The 19,465-nt window shown below is 52.7% G+C and overlaps 1 protein-coding gene across 49 annotated transcripts in view; it reads right to left on the reverse strand.

Moving 5' to 3' along the window:
• LOC144120523 (basement membrane-specific heparan sulfate proteoglycan core protein-like) overlaps window positions 1–19,465 on the reverse strand; it is a 329,407-nt gene that overhangs the window by 181,920 nt on the left and 128,022 nt on the right. For all 49 annotated transcript variants that reach the window (XM_077653043.1, XM_077653042.1, XM_077653040.1 and 46 more), the window contains exon 2: window positions 1,799–2,255. In XM_077653043.1, coding sequence (XP_077509169.1) covers window positions 1,799–2,255 — 457 coding nt within the window. The remainder of the gene's footprint in view (window positions 1–1,798; window positions 2,256–19,465) is intronic.

Raw genomic sequence — 19,465 nt, forward strand, 5'->3', positions numbered from 1 at the left:
GTAACACTCGAAATGGAATGCAGGCAACGAGAAAGCAATCTAGGTTATAATCTGTCGTGCAGATTATGCGGAAACGTCGTAGAGTAGCGGCGCCCCGGTTTGATGTATGCGCAAGATATTGTGCTGTTACCCAGATAGATTACTCCCCCACCCCTTTTCAAAGGAGCATCCCAGTTTCAAAGGAGACGCTCCTGTCTTCCATCCATCCATCTATGAAAGGAGACTAGGAGACTGGTTGATGGGTAGTCTATATGCAAGGAGAGGGAGGAATCTGTATCATTAATTCGAAAAAGGCATTAGGAGTTATAATTATTGGTTCAGCGATAGCCGTCTCAACCTCCGACAAAAAGATACGCATTAGCAGCTTCCCGTGCATATCTTTTGGCTTTGTGCCTTTTCGAAGATTAACTCGCGCCTGTAGTGAATTTGTGCAAAATGCAAGTTCGTCTTCACCTCCTGCTCGCTTGTGCTGCTGTGAAGCTGCTTGCTGTCAATGCAGGGTCTCTAAGAACGGCAAAACCGACAAGCAAAAATTTCTCCCTGCTGTCGTGTCGTCTGCGCTGTGTATTTCAAACTCTGGCAGCTTAATCATCCACACGCGCACAGTAGTGTAAAGTGAATAGACAGAGGAGAGAGAATGGCAGCCACAACAGAGCGGTAACTTATCGTGAGAAATAAGCTGGGAAGCTTGCGTTGCATTTCCAGACTAGGTAATTTAAAGCCCAACATCAGTCTCGCTGGAAGGCTTGAGTAGCACGCAGCTGCATTTACTCTTTATTACTTGAAAACATTAATTAAACCGTTCTGCGCAGCACTCTTTACGGGGCTGCCCACTGCGTAGATCCCGTGACCACGTGGGTGTGCAAGTGGAAGGGCGTAAGGGACCGGCGCCCCACTGTGGCTTCCCGAGGAGGCACAAGCCGGCGCGCAATGCAAGAACACAATGGGGAGCACGAGAAGCGTGGATCGTGCCGCGGAGAACAGCGAAAAGGACAGTCATCGACAGACGGGTTTGTCTGCTGGCGGCCCGGTGTTCCAGACCCGAGCCTCGCCATAGCTGTTCCGTCTGCCAGACTTGGACCGGCCACCATTGGCAGCCTCGGCTGCTGCCGCTGTCCACGCAGCCTTCAAGCATTAGTCACTTCCCACGAAAAGCCTCCGCTTCTCCGTGCTTCCTGACCCGGACACGGCGGCCAAGTCCCAAAGGCCGCGGCTGGCCACGCCAGTGACACTCGCTCTGAATGCTGTGGTCTTCCCGAGAGTGAGCCGCCGTGCAGGCTCCGAACCATACCACGCCGACCCCTCACGGCGCCACCACATCCGCTACGCCACGTCACCAAGCCTGACACTTGAAAGGACACTTTTCCCGACAAGTTTTTATTTCTGCTTTGGTGTGTCCCTATACCTTTCTTCCAAAACCCTGAATAAGTTCTTTTTCGCATGCTGCCTCGTCTTCTACCCTGCCACTGAGGTTAGCACACGGTGGTGTACTGAGCCCGGGTGCTGCAATCTCACACAAGGGCGCCTGCCTCACGCCAGGCGAGGCGCCCATAATGGCGACGACTTGCGACAGAGCCGCAAAAATTGAATTAAACGCGGCAATTGTTCACAAAAGGGCTGTCCTTTCCGATATGGCACTAAACCGTCGCCACGCGTGCGTTCGCCATTGGAATGAGCGCACGAGGAACATTTGAGATATTGCGAGAAAGACGCGAAACTTACAAAGAAAATAAAACGTGGCGCTGCCCACGAAATAGTGCCGAGCTGCCTTCAGCAAAAGACGATGGCGGAGGCTTACCCGGACCGGCGTCCGTCTTGATCTTGCGAGTGTGTGGAGGCACGTTCGTGGGGTGCTCGATGCTGACGCCAGGGTCGAAGGGCCCGACTCCGCTGTGCGTAGCCGATGCGACACCTTCGAAGTCCTCGTCATCGACGTCGATGCCGTCGCCGGACGCCTCGAACCTGTCGTCGTCCGCGTTGCGAGGGTGACGCCGGGTCGTGTACGACGTCACTGACGACTGCGTCGTGGTCGACTCCGTTGTGGTCGACTCCGAGGCGCTGGCATCGACGACTTCCGGCTTCCTGGTGGTGGTGTCGTCCTTGCCACGACCAAACCAAAAGGCTCTCCGCACGCGCCGTAGGATGGAATGGGCGAGCCCCGTGAGGCTGTCGGTCGACGATAACGGACGCTTCCGAGTCGCCGCTTGGTGGTCCGAAGAGTCCCTCGCATCGTCAAAGGTAATGTCCGGGTCCACCTGCGAAGAATGGATGGTAAGACATATGTGCCCACTGCAGTGCACGAAACAATCGAAGGCTTTGGCTTCAAAAACAACAAAATACCACAACGCACAAACAGACCCGTCAATGTCTCGTCATTCAGAACAGCCGCATCAGTTACGCAGCATCAGAGCTTACGATACACCATGTCAATGCATGACAAAAACAGCAGGATTGCTGTGCATGCAAGCATTATCTAACATGGTTCATCCAACGTTACTCAAACCCCAAAGGATTTTCCAGCCCCCGTCCCCCCCCCCAAAAAAAATCTTCGGCGCATGTCCCGCTGCACTTGTGTGGGCTTCACCTCAAGCAAAGTCTTTATGAGGCGAAGCCAATGCTCAAAAGAAACGAGCGGGCACAAATTACGCTTATTTCCGAAAATGGATCATTCTTCAGGGTACACTGCCCCGCCCATAATTTGGAAGTAATTAATAGCGATCCAGCTTTTAGGGGCAACCGTTAGGCAGATGCGACGTCTTAATTATAACAATACCTCGACAAATAACGCTCAGCAGCAGCTCCGCTTGCTGCTGAGCGTTATTTGCGGAGAGTGACCCCGAAGTGGCAGAAAAAGTAAAAATTCAATCATTCGAGAAGTATAAACAGGTGCGGGATATGGCTTTCAAAGAAATGCGTTAGTAAAAAAAAAAACATACGAAAAACTTGCCAGGAAAGGGACATTTGTCCCCAACAGGTCGAGCTGAAGCACCACTGCACAAATACCTGAACTGATGCACCTCCCGTAGGGGCCATATATTCTACTATTCTGGGAATAAAAATTATCATTAAAATATCTTCCAATGTTTTTCTATGCATTTCTGTAAAAACTATATCCTGCTACTGTTGCTCTTCTCGTACTATTACTTTTTCCGTTACTTTTTGACCACCCTTTATACGATAGTTTTTCAACATACCGACAAAAGTATCGAGAACAAAGGAAAAAAAATGTTCCATCGCAATGTTGACGCACAATGCGTGTCGCTGTATCGCAGGTCGAGGCACAGTCGCAAGGCGGCAACCCAGCGCTCGGTGACATTAACCCGCCCTCAAGCCATCTATTCGGAGCGCTTGGAAAGCCGGGCGGGGGAGCGTCAAAAGCGGAGCGAGCGTTTTGTTTTCCCCTGTCGAGCATCGACAGCATTCATTCATAGATGCTGATCTTTAGGGGCATTAAGGTCACACAGCCGTGCACGCGTATTGTGGAAGAGGGGGATCATGGGGTTTGGGGGGGGGGGGGGGGGGGGCAGTTTGCGTAGCGCGCGTTAGTGATAAATTAGGCTCGCGCGTGCTCCCACAAGGCTCTGAAAAGGCGCGACTGATTGCGCACGCGAGCGAGCGAGAGCGCCGTTCAGTTTTTGTTGCCCTGCACCGTCGTGCTGCTCGAAGCACGGCTGTTTATAAAAGGCTTTCAGTCGCGTTCAAAGAATCGCTCGCCCGGGGTACACGCTTTCCGGATCAGATAGCTTTGAAAGCTAATCGCCCGTGCCGCGATGCAGACACGACGTCACCTAAAAACGCTGCGCAAGGCAGCGGCTCGCGGCGCTAGTAAGCACGCTCGTATGGCACTCGTCGAAAGTGCGGCTTCGTTTGCTTTTTTTGTAATCAAAATGCTGCAGGCCAAAGTTACGCATGACCCCGCAAACCTCTCGTGCACGCTTCATAGCAAAACCTGCAGCATAGTTTCGCAAAAAAAAAAAAACTGCTGCAGCTACATTAATCACGATGTGGGCAAAAATTCATGACACTGACACACGCTCGCTCTAGATGACCACTCGCATGCGACTGATCCATATCCGAACATGCTTCTGGGTGACAACATTGCTACAATATAGCCCAGCGAATTCACTTCGTTTAGCAATTTTTTTTCGCAAAGTAAAAACAAAACTTCATGCAAAACTTCATACAATCAATATTTTCCTTTTGACTAACTTTAAACATTACCACCAACTGACCGTATTTGTACGGCTAGCCACCTTAAGAAGTTAGAAAACTTTAAGCATATACAGACAGAAGATACTGTGACATTCCGTGTGTGATACGAGGATCCACGTTCGACGGCGCGGCGTAGACGGGGAACCGTGACAGCGGGATCATCAATTGCCCAGCCATGCTCTTTGAGTGACGACCGGAAAAACCGGTCCCGCCGCCGCCCCGGGGAAACAGGCTTTGTCCTCCCCAATTTCCGGTTGCATTCCAGGACAGGGGAGCTGTCAGCGGGCCAGAGCGCGCCGTACCACAGCCGACGCTATGCGAAACCGCGAAGACGACATTCTTTCCCTCCCCCCCTTTGTCGTGGGCTATCGCCGGGAAGGCACCCACAGCTTCCCAGAAGGGCCGCGACGGACACCTGTCATGGCGGACAGGCAGTACTCGCCAAGAATGTGGAAAGACAGGCGCTAGTGAATTAGCTCCGAAGAGAGAGCCTGTGTATACTCTCACTTGAGAGAGAGTGGTGGCGTTTTTGTTGTTTATTTAGTTTGTATTGTTAACAGACTCTGGGGTCGAGGCTAAGCCCAGCCCAAGGGGTGGTCCCCATCTCGCATGTTATTTTGGATTGGAGAATTGATGCTTTGGGCGGGCCACTGGAAATGACCGCCCTTAGTCCTTTGTTAATCAAGTGCTTAAAAGCGCATGTCAACGGATGCAGTTCAGTCTGAGCTGGGGCTCCATGCTTGGCATGTGATGTGATGCTGCTTAGGCACTGGCCTGCCCGGTCGATGAGTGAAGTGGTGCAAAGTTTGTTCTTTTGTAGATTCAGTTCTGCTTTTTCCAGTTTGGCTCTCTGTATATGTATGTTGTAAAATTGTGCTCTGCTGTCATCATCTACAAGCTCGCCTCCTGTTCATCTTCCGGGCCGGGCGACACTGGAGGAAGGGTTTGTGAACCATCCTCGAAGAAACGGACGACTATTGAAATTCTACTGCAAGCACGCTCAGGACGACATCGTTCGCCAAGAGGGCCTTCAGCGCCGAAGCCCGTCGGCGTGCAGCTTCTGTCAGCAACCGCTCGAGCCCAACTCCGGAGCCACTCCATCGCCCCCATGAAGTCGTCGGCACGTAAGCTCGGACGCCCCAGCCTCTGATGTATAACCTTAACCATGTGTAATTATTGAATATACCTGTTTGTTTAAACTGAGCCATACGGTGTCTCTTTGCCTCTCCGTCCCGTGTGGACCTGCGCATTATGGGGGTCATCACACTGGTGTCAGAAGTGGGGTCTCAAAAGCAAATGTCCTCTGAATGCTGTGACATTCATGACTTCAAAATTGTAATCAAAAGGGAATCACGGGACTGATTGTGGGACTTTTACCCCCATTTGAGAGGCTTGAGGCACTGGAGGGCTTGAAAAAAAAAATGACTGTATCTGAGGGAGCTCCCACTCCACAGCCGTCGCTCGGAGCAAGCATGCTGGCATTAGGAAGCGTCATTCCGACGTTTACGGGAGATAAGACAGGGGTTCCAATCTGCGATTTCTTTTCCATGCTAGAAGAGATTGGGAAAATGGGGGGATGGTCCGATGCTCAAATGCTGGGAATGGCGAGGTGTAAGATGGCAGGAGCTGCTCATGATTTTGCCTGGCGAGACGAAAAAGTAAAATCCACAAAATCATTTGCGGAATTTAAGAAGCTCGCGTTTGAGCATTTCGACACTGAACCACGTCACGTGCGGGTACAGAGGTTCCGTGACGCCGGACAGATGGTAGGGGAGGACGTGCGAACATTTGCGTCGCGGCTTCAGCGCCTAGCACGCGATACGTTAAGCAGGGAGGAGGAAGGAGACCAGCTAAGGAAGAAATACGCGGAGGATATACTTAAAGAGGAAATGACCGCTTTGTTCGTGGCTGGTCTGCAAGACCCCGTGCGCCGGTTCGTGCTCTCGCGCAAGCCGAGCAATTTCGACCAAGCCGTGGAGGCCGCATTGGATGAGGAACAAAATGAGGCGTTAACGACAGCCGCAGCGAGAGTACGCGTCATAGAGAGAGCGGTGCTCAACCCCGAGGTTGCTCTCTTGACAGAGCGGTTAGATCGCTTAGAACAGCTGCTATCTCAGCAGGTAGAATGCCAGGTTGAAGCGCGCGCTCAACAGCGCCCATTCGCTGGAAACCGGAGACCGCCACAAAGCTACAGGCGCGGTATGCGAGATTTTGAAGAAATCGTATGCTTCGCTTGCCAGGGTCGCGGACACATCGCCAGGTTCTGCCAAAACGTGCGCCGTGGGGAGCCACAAAGAGAAGCAGGCGAGACACGCCCTAAGCAAGCCTACAGCGGGGCTCCAGATACCGAGTCAAAAAACTAGTTAGTCCTCCCCAGCCTGAGGAGCGTGGGGAGGGAGCAGTAGATGATGAGGTGGTGGTAGTTTGTGTGGCCGACGAGGCATGCCCTGTTGTGCGTTGCAAGTTAAATGGTTGTTGCATGGAATTGTTGATAGATACGGGGTCAAAGGTGACATTGCTTAAGGAGAGCAGTTTTAACACGCTTCGAAGGAAGGGGGACCGCGAGGTGTTGGAAGCGTCTGGTGGTATGGCAACCAAATTTGTAGGCATAACGGGGGATCCTCTTGGCATAAGTGGACTCTACCGGTTACACTTCTCTCTCGGCGGAATTGCATTGGAGCACCCCTGCTACGTGTGCCCGGACACGGTGTCTCTGCCAAACGGAGTGTCAGGTATATTAGGGCAGGATTTTTTGAGAAAAGGGAAGGTAGTAGTCTCATTCTCTGAGGAAGAGGTTAATGCGGGTGGCTCAAAGGTTCCGTTTTTGAACAGGAGAGGGGCTGAGATTCGCATTACCGATATTGGCACGCGTCAAACAGTGGGATCATTGGAGAAGGTATATTCGCGGGTTGCCGTCCGGCTGGTCGAGGAGGCGGTCGTCCTTCCTTGGTCGGAGCACATTTTGTACGCGTTTGTGCCTTCAGATGTAGAGAGCGGCGCCGTGGGAGTGCTTGAGCCGGTCGACTCTCTCAGCAATGGCCTGAAGGCAGCCGCGTGCCTCGTGACAGTTAATGACGCCCACAGAGTGCCCCTACGGGTGGTTAACTGTAGCCAGCAGCCACTGAGCCTTCCCAAGAACAAAACATTGGCTTTCTTCACCTCTGCGATAGAGCAACGTGAGCCCACCGATACGGTACTCGCAACTGTAGAGCATGCTAGTCCTTCGGCTGCTCCAAAGGTGTCGTTCGATCTTTCTCACGTAAATTCCAGGGAGAGGGAGGCTCTGGCTGGTTTGCTGAACGACTACTCGGAAGTATTCGCCGCGTCCAACCTGGATTTGGGCTGCTGTGGCGTTATAAAGCACAGGATAGAAACCGGCACTTCATCGCCCGTTTACCAGCGTGCGTACAGGATTCCTTACTCCCAACGTGAGGAGATGGAGCGGCAGGTGCAGGACCTGATTGATCGCGGCATTGTCGAACACTCAAAGTCACCCTGGGGAGCACCAGCACTATTGGTGGAAAAGCCAGATGGCTCGTATCGATTGGTAGTGGACTACCGCAAACTAAATGCCGTAACTCGCATCGATCCATACCCCATCCCCAATATACAGGAGACGCTTTCTCAGCTGGGCTCTGCCAGGTACTTCACGGTAGTGGACATGGCGGCGGGATTCTGGCAGATAGCAATGGATCCGGCAGATGCCGAGAAAACGGCATTCAACACGCCCTCAGGGCACTATGAATGGAAAAGAATGCCGATGGGTCTGGCCAACAGCCCTGCTGTCTGGCAGAGAACCGCTGATGTTATCCTGGCAGGTCTTCTGGGGAGGCTGTGCTTCGTGTATATGGATGACATTATCATATACAGTGACAGTTTTGATAACCATTTGCGCGATATTGAGCAGGTTTTGGTGCGACTAAGAGCAGCGGGTCTCAAGCTGAAGCCCTCTAAGTGCCAATTCCTCAAAAACGAGGTGAAATACCTCGGGCACGTTGTTTCAGCTGACGGCGTGCGACCGGACCCTGAGAAACTAAGGTGTGTCTCGGATTTTCCATCCCCGACTAGCGTCCGCCAGGTCCGGCAGTTTCTCGGCCTGATCGGTTACTACCGAAGGCACATAGAGGAGTTCGCCAAGCTCGCTAAGCCGCTCACCGCCTTAACAGCCAAAAATGTCGCCTTTCGCTGGGACGAAAATGCGGAGAATGCTTTTGGGGCCCTGAAAAGGAAGCTAATGAGTGCACCGCTGTTGCGCCACCCGGATTTTAATTTGCCCTTCGTTATGGCCACAGATGCGTCAAAGTTCGCAGTGGGTGCCGTGCTATCTCAGGTTATCGAGGGCAAAGAACATCCCGTTGCTTTTGCTAGCCGACAGCTGAGCCCCACAGAGCAAAAGTACGGAGCTACGGAAAGGGAGTGCCTCGCCGTTGTCTGGGCAGTAAAGCACTTCAGATGCTACCTTTACGGCCGCAAATTCAAGCTAGTCACAGACTGCCATCCTCTGAAATGGGTGATGAGTGTCAGGGACCCTAGCTCGCGACTCGCTAGATGGAATCTACACCTGCAGGAATACTGCTTTGAAGTTGAGCACAAGTCAGGAAAGACACATCTGAATGCTGATGCACTCAGCCGCACAGCTGCCGTGGCAGCTATAGATGAGTTTGTCCCCGTAGTCGACCCCGCCGAATTACGCACAGAGCAGTGCAAAGATCCTGACCTGAAGCGAATAATCGAAAGCTTAGAGGGCGCACCGTCTCACCCCGAACAGCTAGGTTATTTCATTGGCAAAGACGGCACCCTGTGTCGGCGCACGAGGCCAACCAGGAAAGGGAGACCAGAGAAAACCGCTTGGGAGAGAGTCGTCATACCTCGGTCGTGGACAGAAAGGGTTCTTCGCGCGTTTCACGATGCGCCATGCGCCGGTCATTTTGGCGTAGCGAAGACACGCAGGCGTGTGGAGCGTTTGTACTTTTGGAGTGGCATGCGACAGGATGTTAGAGACTACTGTGCGAAGTGTCATTCCTGTCTCGAAAGAAAAACACCCAAGGGACGAAGACCAGCTCCAATTCAGCCGTTCCCTGAGGTTTCGGCTCCCTTCGAGCGGACAGGTATGGACATAATGGGCCCCTTGCCCACGACCACTTCCGGAAACAAGTACATTTTAGTATTTGTCGATCACCTTTCAAAATACGCGGAAGCGGTAGCACTCCCAGATCAGAAGGCAGACACGGTTGCAAGAGCATTTGTCGAACAGATCGTGCTCCGACATGGACCCCCGAGGCAACTCTTGACAGATCGGGGAACGAACTTCGTGTCGCAGCTAATGAGGAGAGTTTGCGAGCTGCTTAAGATCGCTAAGAAGCAGACAACACCGTACCATCCGGCTTGCAACGGCGCGGTGGAGCGACTGAACCAAACCGTGGCCGGGTTCCTGTCGCATTTTGTTTCGCGCGACCAGCGGGACTGGGACTTGTGGCTCCCGTATGCAATGTTTGCCTACAATTCCGCAGCACACGAGAGCACGGGCGAATCGCCATTCTTTCTTCTCTACGGCCGAGACCCGGACCAGCCTAGTGAAGTGCCAGAGGGCCCCCGTCGTGTCCCATACGCTTCACTGGACGACTATAAGGTTGAGCTAGAATCGCGCTTGCAAGTGGCGAGGGACATCGCAAAGGAGTCCTTAAAGAAAGCGGCGAAGCGCAGGAAGGAGGTGCACGATCGCAGTGCTAGAGACGCGCCGTTTGATGTGGGGGACAGCGTGTACATTGAAAACTGCCAAAGGCAGATTGGGCTAGCTCGTAAGTTCCAGACGAAGTGGAGAGGACCATGCGAGGTTGTCGAGAAGCTTTCTCCGGTAAACTTCAGAGTCCGAGACGTGAACCGGCGTTTGATAAAGATACACGCAAATCGCCTCAAGTCGGCACCGGTTCAGTATTCACGAAATGAGGAAAGGGAAAGCGCGGATTTTGATGGGGACAGAAGTGAAGCGGAGCGCGCAGATAATTCGCAAGAAACGCCCTCTCCTGCATTTGTTCGGCAGGCGCCCGAGGTGACGGCCGGAATGCCACCGGATTTACTTCATGCATTGCTAGAAGAAGCGCGCGAGGTTGCCGCGCAGATAACGCCAGGAGAGGCTCCTGCCACGAGCCCTCGCAAGTCCCAAAGCAGACAAAGGGGCACAGACTTATTTAGTATGACTCATGAAGGCCGATATCCGCTGCGAAATCGGAAAGCTAAGTCGGACTAATGGCGTAAACAGAGCGGAGTTGTGAACTGGTTAGAATTGTGTAATGCCGCAGCTCATAACATTGCTATGTGCTTATGTGTTAAGTTATCGGAGTTGGTAGTTAAACCTTTCTGTCATTAAGTAACACCTGCACAGGAGAGCATGCGGAGCGCATGCAGAACCTGCCCTACTTCCTTTCGTTATCTATATTTTTGTCTGTGCCGTGATCGTGCTAGAAGTGGGAGCTCCTTTGTAACTGTGGTAAATTTATTTTCGTCCAGTTTGGACTAGAAAGGAGAGGCTTGGGTGCTGAGTTTCATGTTTATCTGTAAAAGAAGATCAGTGCTGCCCCTGGAGACGCCAGTATTGACAGCGGAGGCATATGGTGTTGTGCAGTGGTGTTGAGTGCAGCGAAAAGTGTTTTGTCGGACGCACTGTGCGAGGCGATTCAGAAAGACAAGGGGAGCTGCGTGGACTCAAATGTTCGGAGAACATTCTTCTGGAGGGTGAGCGAGTGTGACATTCCGTGTGTGATACGAGGATCCACGTTCGACGGCGCGGCGTAGACGGGGAACCGTGACAGCGGGATCATCAATTGCCCAGCCATGCTCTTTGAGTGACGACCGGAAAAACCGGTCCCGCCGCCGCCCCGGGGAAACAGGCTTTGTCCTCCCCAATTTCCGGTTGCATTCCAGGACAGAGGAGCTGTCAGCGGGCCAGAGCGCGCCGTACCACAGCCGACGCTATGCGAAACCGCGAAGACGACATTCTTTCCCTCCCCCCCTTTGTCGTGGGCTATCGCCGGGAAGGCACCCACAGCTTCCCAGAAGGGCCGCGACGGACACCTGTCATGGCGGACAGGCAGTACTCGCCAAGAATGTGGAAAGACAGGCGCTAGTGAATTAGCTCCGAAGAGAGAGCCTGTGTATACTCTCACTTGAGAGAGAGTGGTGGCGTTTTTGTTGTTTATTTAGTTTGTATTGTTAACAGACTCTGGGGTCGAGGCTAAGCCCAGCCCAAGGGGTGGTCCCCATCTCGCATGTTATTTTGGATTGGAGAATTGATGCTTTGGGCGGGCCACTGGAAATGACCGCCCTTAGTCCTTTGTTAATCAAGTGCTTAAAAGCGCATGTCAACGGATGCAGTTCAGTCTGAGCTGGGGCTCCATGCTTGGCATGTGATGTGATGCTGCTTAGGCACTGGCCTGCCCGGTCGATGAGTGAAGTGGTGCAAAGTTTGTTCTTTTGTAGATTCAGTTCTGCTTTTTCCAGTTTGGCTCTCTGTATATGTATGTTGTAAAATTGTGCTCTGCTGTCATCATCTACAAGCTCGCCTCCTGTTCATCTTCCGGGCCGGGCGACACTGGAGGAAGGGTTTGTGAACCATCCTCGAAGAAACGGACGACTATTGAAATTCTACTGCAAGCACGCTCAGGACGACATCGTTCGCCAAGAGGGCCTTCAGCGCCGAAGCCCGTCGGCGTGCAGCTTCTGTCAGCAACCGCTCGAGCCCAACTCCGGAGCCACTCCATCGCCCCCATGAAGTCGTCGGCACGTAAGCTCGGACGCCCCAGCCTCTGATGTATAACCTTAACCATGTGTAATTATTGAATATACCTGTTTGTTTAAACTGAGCCATACGGTGTCTCTTTGCCTCTCCGTCCCGTGTGGACCTGCGCATTATGGGGGTCATCACAATACACATGCCACCAAGCTCCCTGTCCTGTCCACTTCTGTGTCGTCCGTGTCCTTTTTGCGCTATGTTTTCTAAGAACTGTTACCAACTAGCCCAAACCAAGCTACTCCCTTCTAAAGCGTGTGTAGTAACTCTGAATTCGGACCTCTGGCCACAGAAAACGAGTCTGGCGAGTGAGGGGTACAAGATTCCTTCCTATACGTGACCCGGCTGCAAATTCTGTGGCAGCATGTTTGACAGAGGACGACAGGCTCAAAACCCTATGCGTGCTCAGAGCGCACGAAGTGTTTATAGTTCTGCGGACTGCGCTCCATGCGCCGATTACTTAAGTTCACGCTAAATGTGCAAGCGAGTGCGTACTATCAATTCTTTCGCGTGTAATTTGTTGGCCATGTAACCGTGGCCTCGTACAGCAGCGCAACGCCCGTCTCTTTGGTTAGCCCCATTCCGCACGACATCACCCACACACAGAGTAGGAACCGCGCCTAACGTTTCCCCAGTCGCTCCCATTTCATTTCCGTCGACCGAGAGGCGAAGTAATTACGGAATGAATTCAATTACGGGAGCAGGCCTGTCTCGCCCTCGCAAAATAGGCGCACCACTTTGTCGTGCGACAGGAAGAATGATGTAGCTCTCTGCGCGCTCTCCGAAACAGCGACCGTCTCGCGTTTCCGGGCCGTGACCAGAGACGAAGAAAGCGCCACCAAACGGAGAACGCGTTCGAGCGCAAAACGCGAAGGTAAAGGCGCAGAAAACGATGGAAGCACGGGGTGGTGTTGGGGAGCGCGGGAGTCCCGGGAGAGGAAAGATGTGACGCCGCCGAGGGGGCCAACGAGACGCGCCGGGCAACAAGCAACCCGGGAACAATAACCGGAGATGGGAGCAGGGAAAGGCGGAAGAGGGAAGTGGAGAAGGGGGGCAAAAGCTGCCCGCAGGCGCGGAACCCATTTCGGAACCACGGGAGCCATTCTCCTCGTTTCGATGAAGGTGGTTTTCGCGTCCCGAGAGCGAAGCAGAAAGTGAAAGTTCCGGCGAGGCTTCCTCCTCGCAGACGCGGCGTCGCTGAGACAGACCGGGCCGTGATAGCTGCGCCTGAGCTTGTTGCGGCTCCCTGGCTTCGAGACCACCGCACCAACGAAGATCCAAGTATTGCCCTCATCGCTGGGAAGCATTAGCGAGACAACCATTCGGAGACCGATGGCTACTAGACACGTCAATAGAAACTTCCCGATCAGTGTCCATGGATTATACCACACATCAAAGCCATCAGCCCGGTTTTATGCACATCAGGGCAAAGGCATCTCACTAATCCTTAATTAGCCGTGTCCCACACGCCAGCAGCGAGCACATCAACTACCCGGATAACCCCGAAATCATATCTGCCCACCTGACTACCTGCCGAGCTACGCTTCCTTCCCTGTGGAGTAAATTCTTATCCTGAAGTACGATAGGTCACATGCTCGACCCAAGTTCACTTCGTCCTCCCGAATTCGGCTAATTTATGACTAACTTGAGTTTCTTTAATAAACGCTGAACTGCCTCAGCCTATGCAGCTTTTCTACTAAGCTTACGTGCCTAAGGAACGATTCCGCATCTAGGTAACAGTGCATTTCAGTAGCAGTAACCCTAGTGTCAGGTAGTCGAATCAAAGACCTCCACGCCACCGTAAAAGCGGTACAATACGAACTTTCAGTGCTTCAGCTTAAAAAGTGCAAAGAGCGCCAACATGTGAGCAAGTTTAGCCAACCAGAAAAAAAAAATCTGCCCCGATGCAGGTGTGCAGCAAGGGCAGCAAATAACACGCGAAATAATCACGCAGCAACCACGCGCGGACACAACCGCAAGTGTGAACGCCGCCAGAGTAAAAAAAAAAATGTCCAAGAACTGAAAAATAATTTCCTGCCAGCAGCGCGGAAAATGCTCCCGCTTTCCCCGATTGGCACGACACCGCACGGACGATCCCGCCTGGGTGCGCGATCGCTGGAGGTGGCTCGCGTAAATAGAAAGGCCGGTAACAAGTACAGCGCGCTCGCGGCTTGGACGGAATAAGGGAAAACAGAAGCGGATTCCGAGCGCACGCAGTGATGAGAACTTTCAGAAGAGAAGCAGAACGGCAGTGCAAGCACCCTTCATCCTCTCTTACCCTCTTTCAACCCTATAGCGGCGCAGCCGCCGCGACGGCTCAGTGGTTATGGCACTCGGCTGCTGGCCCGAAAGACGCGGGCTCGATCCCGGCCGCGGCGGTCGAGTTTCGATGGAGGCGAAATTCTAGAGGGCCGTGTACTGTGCGATGTTAGTGCACGTTAAAGAACCCCAGGTGGTGGAAATTTCCGAATCCCTTCACTACGGCGTCCCCCATAGCCTCAGTTGCTTTGGGAAGTTACACCCCCGTAAAGCTAAACCTAAACCTATAGCGGCTCGCAGAACCGCAACAAGACCGTAAAGCGGGCGAAGTAGCGGAAGCTTCCCCGTGAAGGCTGGGAGCAAGAAGACCAGCACAAATCGAAACTATCGCGTGCACGCTCCAGCCTGTAATATGCTATACACGTGAACAAACAACTGAAAACAACTTCCGGGCACCTCGCAAGCGTGGGATAAATCAGCATTAGCAAGCATTCATAACCGTTATTTGGTAAAATTTTTCACCCTCATAAACGCAGCGATGACGCGAGAAAGCGGAAAGCGCGATAAACTGCCCGAATTCAGTGGTCTCAGCTCGCAGTGACCAGAGCAGCACTGTAACTAACGGAAAGCAATTGCTCCGATCCTGCGCGGGAAGTGAAGCGAGACAACTAGCGGAAACGGGCACATAGTTCTGTATACTCGCGGTGCGGTAGTTAGTAGCCGTCAGCAATAAGCGCCAGAACCTGCCGGCAACAGCCGCGCCCCCTGGGGTCCTTGTTGTGGACAGAGGGTAGCGATACAAATAGCGAGAGTGGAACTTCTGCAGCCTTAGCGCATTGGCCTCTTATGAAGGAACATTGGTTGTTGAAAAGCGTATTCGCACGTCGTCCTGTCAAAGCAGGAAGTTCCGGACGTAGTATAAATAAAAGGCTGTTGCATGGTTGAGTACATCTGAAGTATATAAAGCGTTACATATTGCGAAGTTCGTTCCAGTGCACAGCCCCTAGAGGTACCCTGGGGTTATCACACAGAAGAGTGGCAATTTGGGCCTGACGTCGGTATGTCATGACGAAGTGTGGAAGCGCAAAATCAGAAGGACACAGCAGAAAAGTGAATGGGACGAGAGCTCGTCCCGTCCACTTCTCTGCCGTGTTCTTGTGATTTTGCGTTTCCAGACCTCGTTATCACACAGGTAACTGCGCAAGCACAAACAAGAGTGCACGCCAAGCAATGGAAACAAGGGTCTACGCGAAAACCTTTGCCTCAATAACAACCCCCCCCCCCCCCCCCTCGACTACTTCACCTGCGCCGCGAGAGAGGCAATACGGGGGAGTAAACGAAAAATGAAAAAGCTCAACGATTGTATTATCATTAATGCGTTTCACCAGCGCAACCGTTCTTTCCTTTGCAATTTTGTCCTCAAGAGCAATGTAGAGACGCCAACATCTGTGCATAGCGTTCTCGGACGGCTCCTCCCTGCCGATGCCGTCATAGTCGCACTATTACGTGACACCCCGTGACTAGCCACGTAGTGGTGACGTTATGACCACGTGAACATGAGATCGTAACGTGATGTGCCGCGCCGACGACGTCGCGCACGGCTGAAGTTAGCGTAGCTCCGCTATGGAAGAAATATCAGGTAAGTTAGGCACTGGCGTAGCTTATATAGTTAAAATCCAGCCAGAGCTAATATGGAGTTGGTCAGCTTAGCTACATGGTTTAAATCTCATGCTGATGCTACTGCGACCTGTTGCACGTCCATTCCTCAGTGCGCTGTTACTTTATACTAGCTGCCGCGTGTGCTCCGCAACCGTTTCTTCTGAATCCTGACGTTATCCTCAACGCAGTGGTCTGGCGTCGCACGGCTGCCGGGCGCGCTCGGACAGGTATCAGCGGCTACGCGGAAATTCTTGCCAGGAGACCCCTCAAACTAGCAGATACAGCTTTCGCTGAAAAATATGTACTTATGACCTCAGCTACTGCATGGCGTACCGCTGCACGCGCGGCCTCTTTCCCGTGTTGGGAGGTCATCTCGCAGCAGGAGCAGACACCCGGCCCCTCCAGTACGCGCATTCCGTGACCTTGGCGCTGTCTGCAGCACGCTACATCGTCGAATGCTGTAGCCTCAAAAAGGCTGTGGACGTGAAGGGACGCCGAGAGAGAACTAATGTACACGTTTAATGCAATACCGCGTTAAAACCAGCACGCTGTCATATACGGACAGAAGTGGCCGTGGTAGCTGTACTGAGCCTCCCACAAAAACGCCCACCCCACCGTAGACCTTAACGGGGCCAAGACCATCTGGCTACACTAATTTCCCGGCATCAGCTGCACACCAGTTTCCAGCTGCGACACGACGGCAATTCAGCTGTAATGAGACTTTCTCGGGGCAAAACACCAAAAATTCTGTGCAACCACAGTCGCAGGCACAAGCGGAGAGCGCCACACGTAGCGCGTAGTGCCGTCGATCGGTTGCCGGGAGCCGTGAATTATTCAAAGGCGCCAGCCGCCGTCGCATTTGTGGCGACGTAGGGCCAAGAACGCGGCAGCGACACCGCGCGAAGGAAAGGAGCAGGCAGCTACGAAGGCGACAAGTCTGTTACTTCGCGTGCCGACAAGCATTAGCGCAGCACGGCCACGCGCACATTTAGCGCGCGTTTACGTGGCAAAACGATGCCGGAGAGGTAGCAGCAGGTCGGCGCGGTTTAGCGGCGCCTTTGATACCCGTGCGAGTGCGGGATGCTAGGCGTGGGTGCACTCGCGCGAGAAGTCGCAAGGAGACGGAGAAAAAAAAAGAGTGGGTTGTTTTTCCGGCGGAAAGCCGGAAGAGAAGGGAGTGGGGAGGGAGATACCTGCGGAAGCAATTTGCATGTACGAAGTTTACAGTCCGCTAAGGTCGCGAGGGCGTCTCCCGCCCGCCGGCAGACCGAATTGTTTCGTCGCCTCGGTGATACATGTTGGCAGATCTTGGTGCGCGAGGCACCTTTCGAGTTCGCAGTCGGGCCAAAGCCAGGAAGAGCATAAACGTGGGACGGGAAAGAGTAACACATCAGACGACATTACGTGGGCAACCGTTTCCTTGCAAAATTTATCGGCACACAAGAGCAAGACAGATGTACTGGAACGCGCTTGTCAAGCGAAGGTGGAAGTGAATTCTAGGCAGTGTGATAGTTGGCAGCACATACGTAGGAAAAACTACGCTAATTGTAGATAACATTGTAACGCACAGTGACGACAGCACGCGGTGTAGCAATTATGGCATTGAATCACGTTGACTGTGCTTTAGATGCTTCCCCTTGCATAACACAAACGTGCGCGCAGCGACTACGTATGTAAGGATCTCGAAGAACACGACAACGCTAGGGAAGCGGCATGCTCCGAATGTGCGGGACATATGCATTAACTACCACCAGCATAGCATACTGGTGTCGGGTTAGAAACGGGAGCAAAGAATGCCCGGCGTAGGAAGCGAGGTGCCAGAGTCTTTACGCAAGACGACGACACGACCGTCCTGAAAAAAAAAAAAAACACGACTTTAGTACGGCCGGATGAGACCAATATCTCACGCAGCTGTCGTGTTCTCCAGACACGAGCTCGTCAGAAAGGGTGGTGATAAATGAGATCGAGAAGACGACGATGCTGATGCACACGCGATTGCCAATGAGCGAGCTATACGGTGTGCACAGCCAGGCGTTTGCTAGACTATTTGATTTCTCCAAACAGCTTTCGCCAATCTGTGGCGGCCTGTACACACGCTCCTCGAGTCGCCATAGCAGACCATGTACCGTCGTGTAGGCAACATTTTACGCTTCCACGTGCCCACACGAAGGTGCAACAAAAAGACGCGACCCTGGTGTTTTACGACCGAGACTCCTGAATGGCTACCGTCTATGATCCCGTCAGCGACGGGCCACGTATGGCAGCTTCCCATGCTCGAAAGCCGAACGAGGGGGCACGAAAGAGAAACTGGAGGAGTGGACGCACACACACGCACATAGCACGTAAACGTACAGACGTGCGCGTATATATCCTCGCGCGACTGCGCATTTAGGGCGCCCATTCTGGGGGGCCCCTTTTACGCGTCGCGAAATTAGCCGTCTTTATTGCTCGTAAAGCAGCGAATGGCACCCGGTCACTTGGAACGCGATTCAACTAGGTTACGCGCACAGACGGGCCATGCACAGAAATGCCCCCACGGAAACATTAATGAGGCATACTGAAGCGCTGTTAAAGCAAGAATGAGAACATGAATGTACGGATATCATTAGGGGGAGTGTTGAATAAAGAGGAATTGATGTCTTACTCCTATTAACGCTTATAAAGAGAAGGAAACGTAAACACGCTGACATACCTATGCCGCAGTTATGTCATAAAACCAAGGACGCATTGTTTATGGTGTCCAGGACCACATTGCGAGCATATTGCTCGAAATGCTGTGTCGTTGGTGGTCGCTCACTGCCGCATATCAGATACATAAAAAATTGCTGCCAGACATGTCAGTAGAGGAGTCTACTATTGGACTCTGTGCAATTGGTTTTAGGCTACACGTAACTTGCACAAATGGGGCCCCTGGACATGAAATTTGCTTGAGGTGCCAGCTTTGGGTTCAGCTGCATTGCTTTGGCAACGGAAAACTTTTCTGATGTGAACAAGCACTTTCGTTCGGTAATTTGGATACTATGCCATGTTCGCATTATTTTTAGTCGCATTCATTTCATCGTGCTGTGAAACAACCCACGCTCGACGCACCGACACGAAGCTGCGATGTAGTCGATTGAAGAGTACACGTACAGTCCGGACCACAATTTTCCAGAGCACGCTTCGGCGATCTAACTTTGTCACACCTTGCATTACAAAGTACTGTATACATATGTTAGTACATGCCGCTGGTGCCTGCGCATATGAACCAGAGAAACCACCACATAGTCTACGGAGCGCGCGAGGACCTTTTGGCCGCAGCTATACGTCGGAACCGAAACTGACCCCGAACCGAAACTGACGCCGACGAAGTGTTTAAGCCATTCACGCAGTCGGGACTGTACCGCTGTCTCGCCGGAGAACAAAACGGCGGGGTTTTTGAAAAATGTCCCCTCATTGGGAACCGACTTGTCCAGTACGAGCCTGCGGTAGCATCGACTTGAAGACGGCAGGCAACATCTCATGCGAACTCACTACCTAAAGCAGTTTACCAGAAAAGTGGTCGAGTCG

The sequence above is a fragment of the Amblyomma americanum genome, chromosome 2 (assembly GCF_052857255.1).
Source record: "Amblyomma americanum isolate KBUSLIRL-KWMA chromosome 2, ASM5285725v1, whole genome shotgun sequence".
Classification (NCBI taxonomy): Eukaryota; Metazoa; Arthropoda; class Arachnida; order Ixodida; family Ixodidae; genus Amblyomma; species Amblyomma americanum.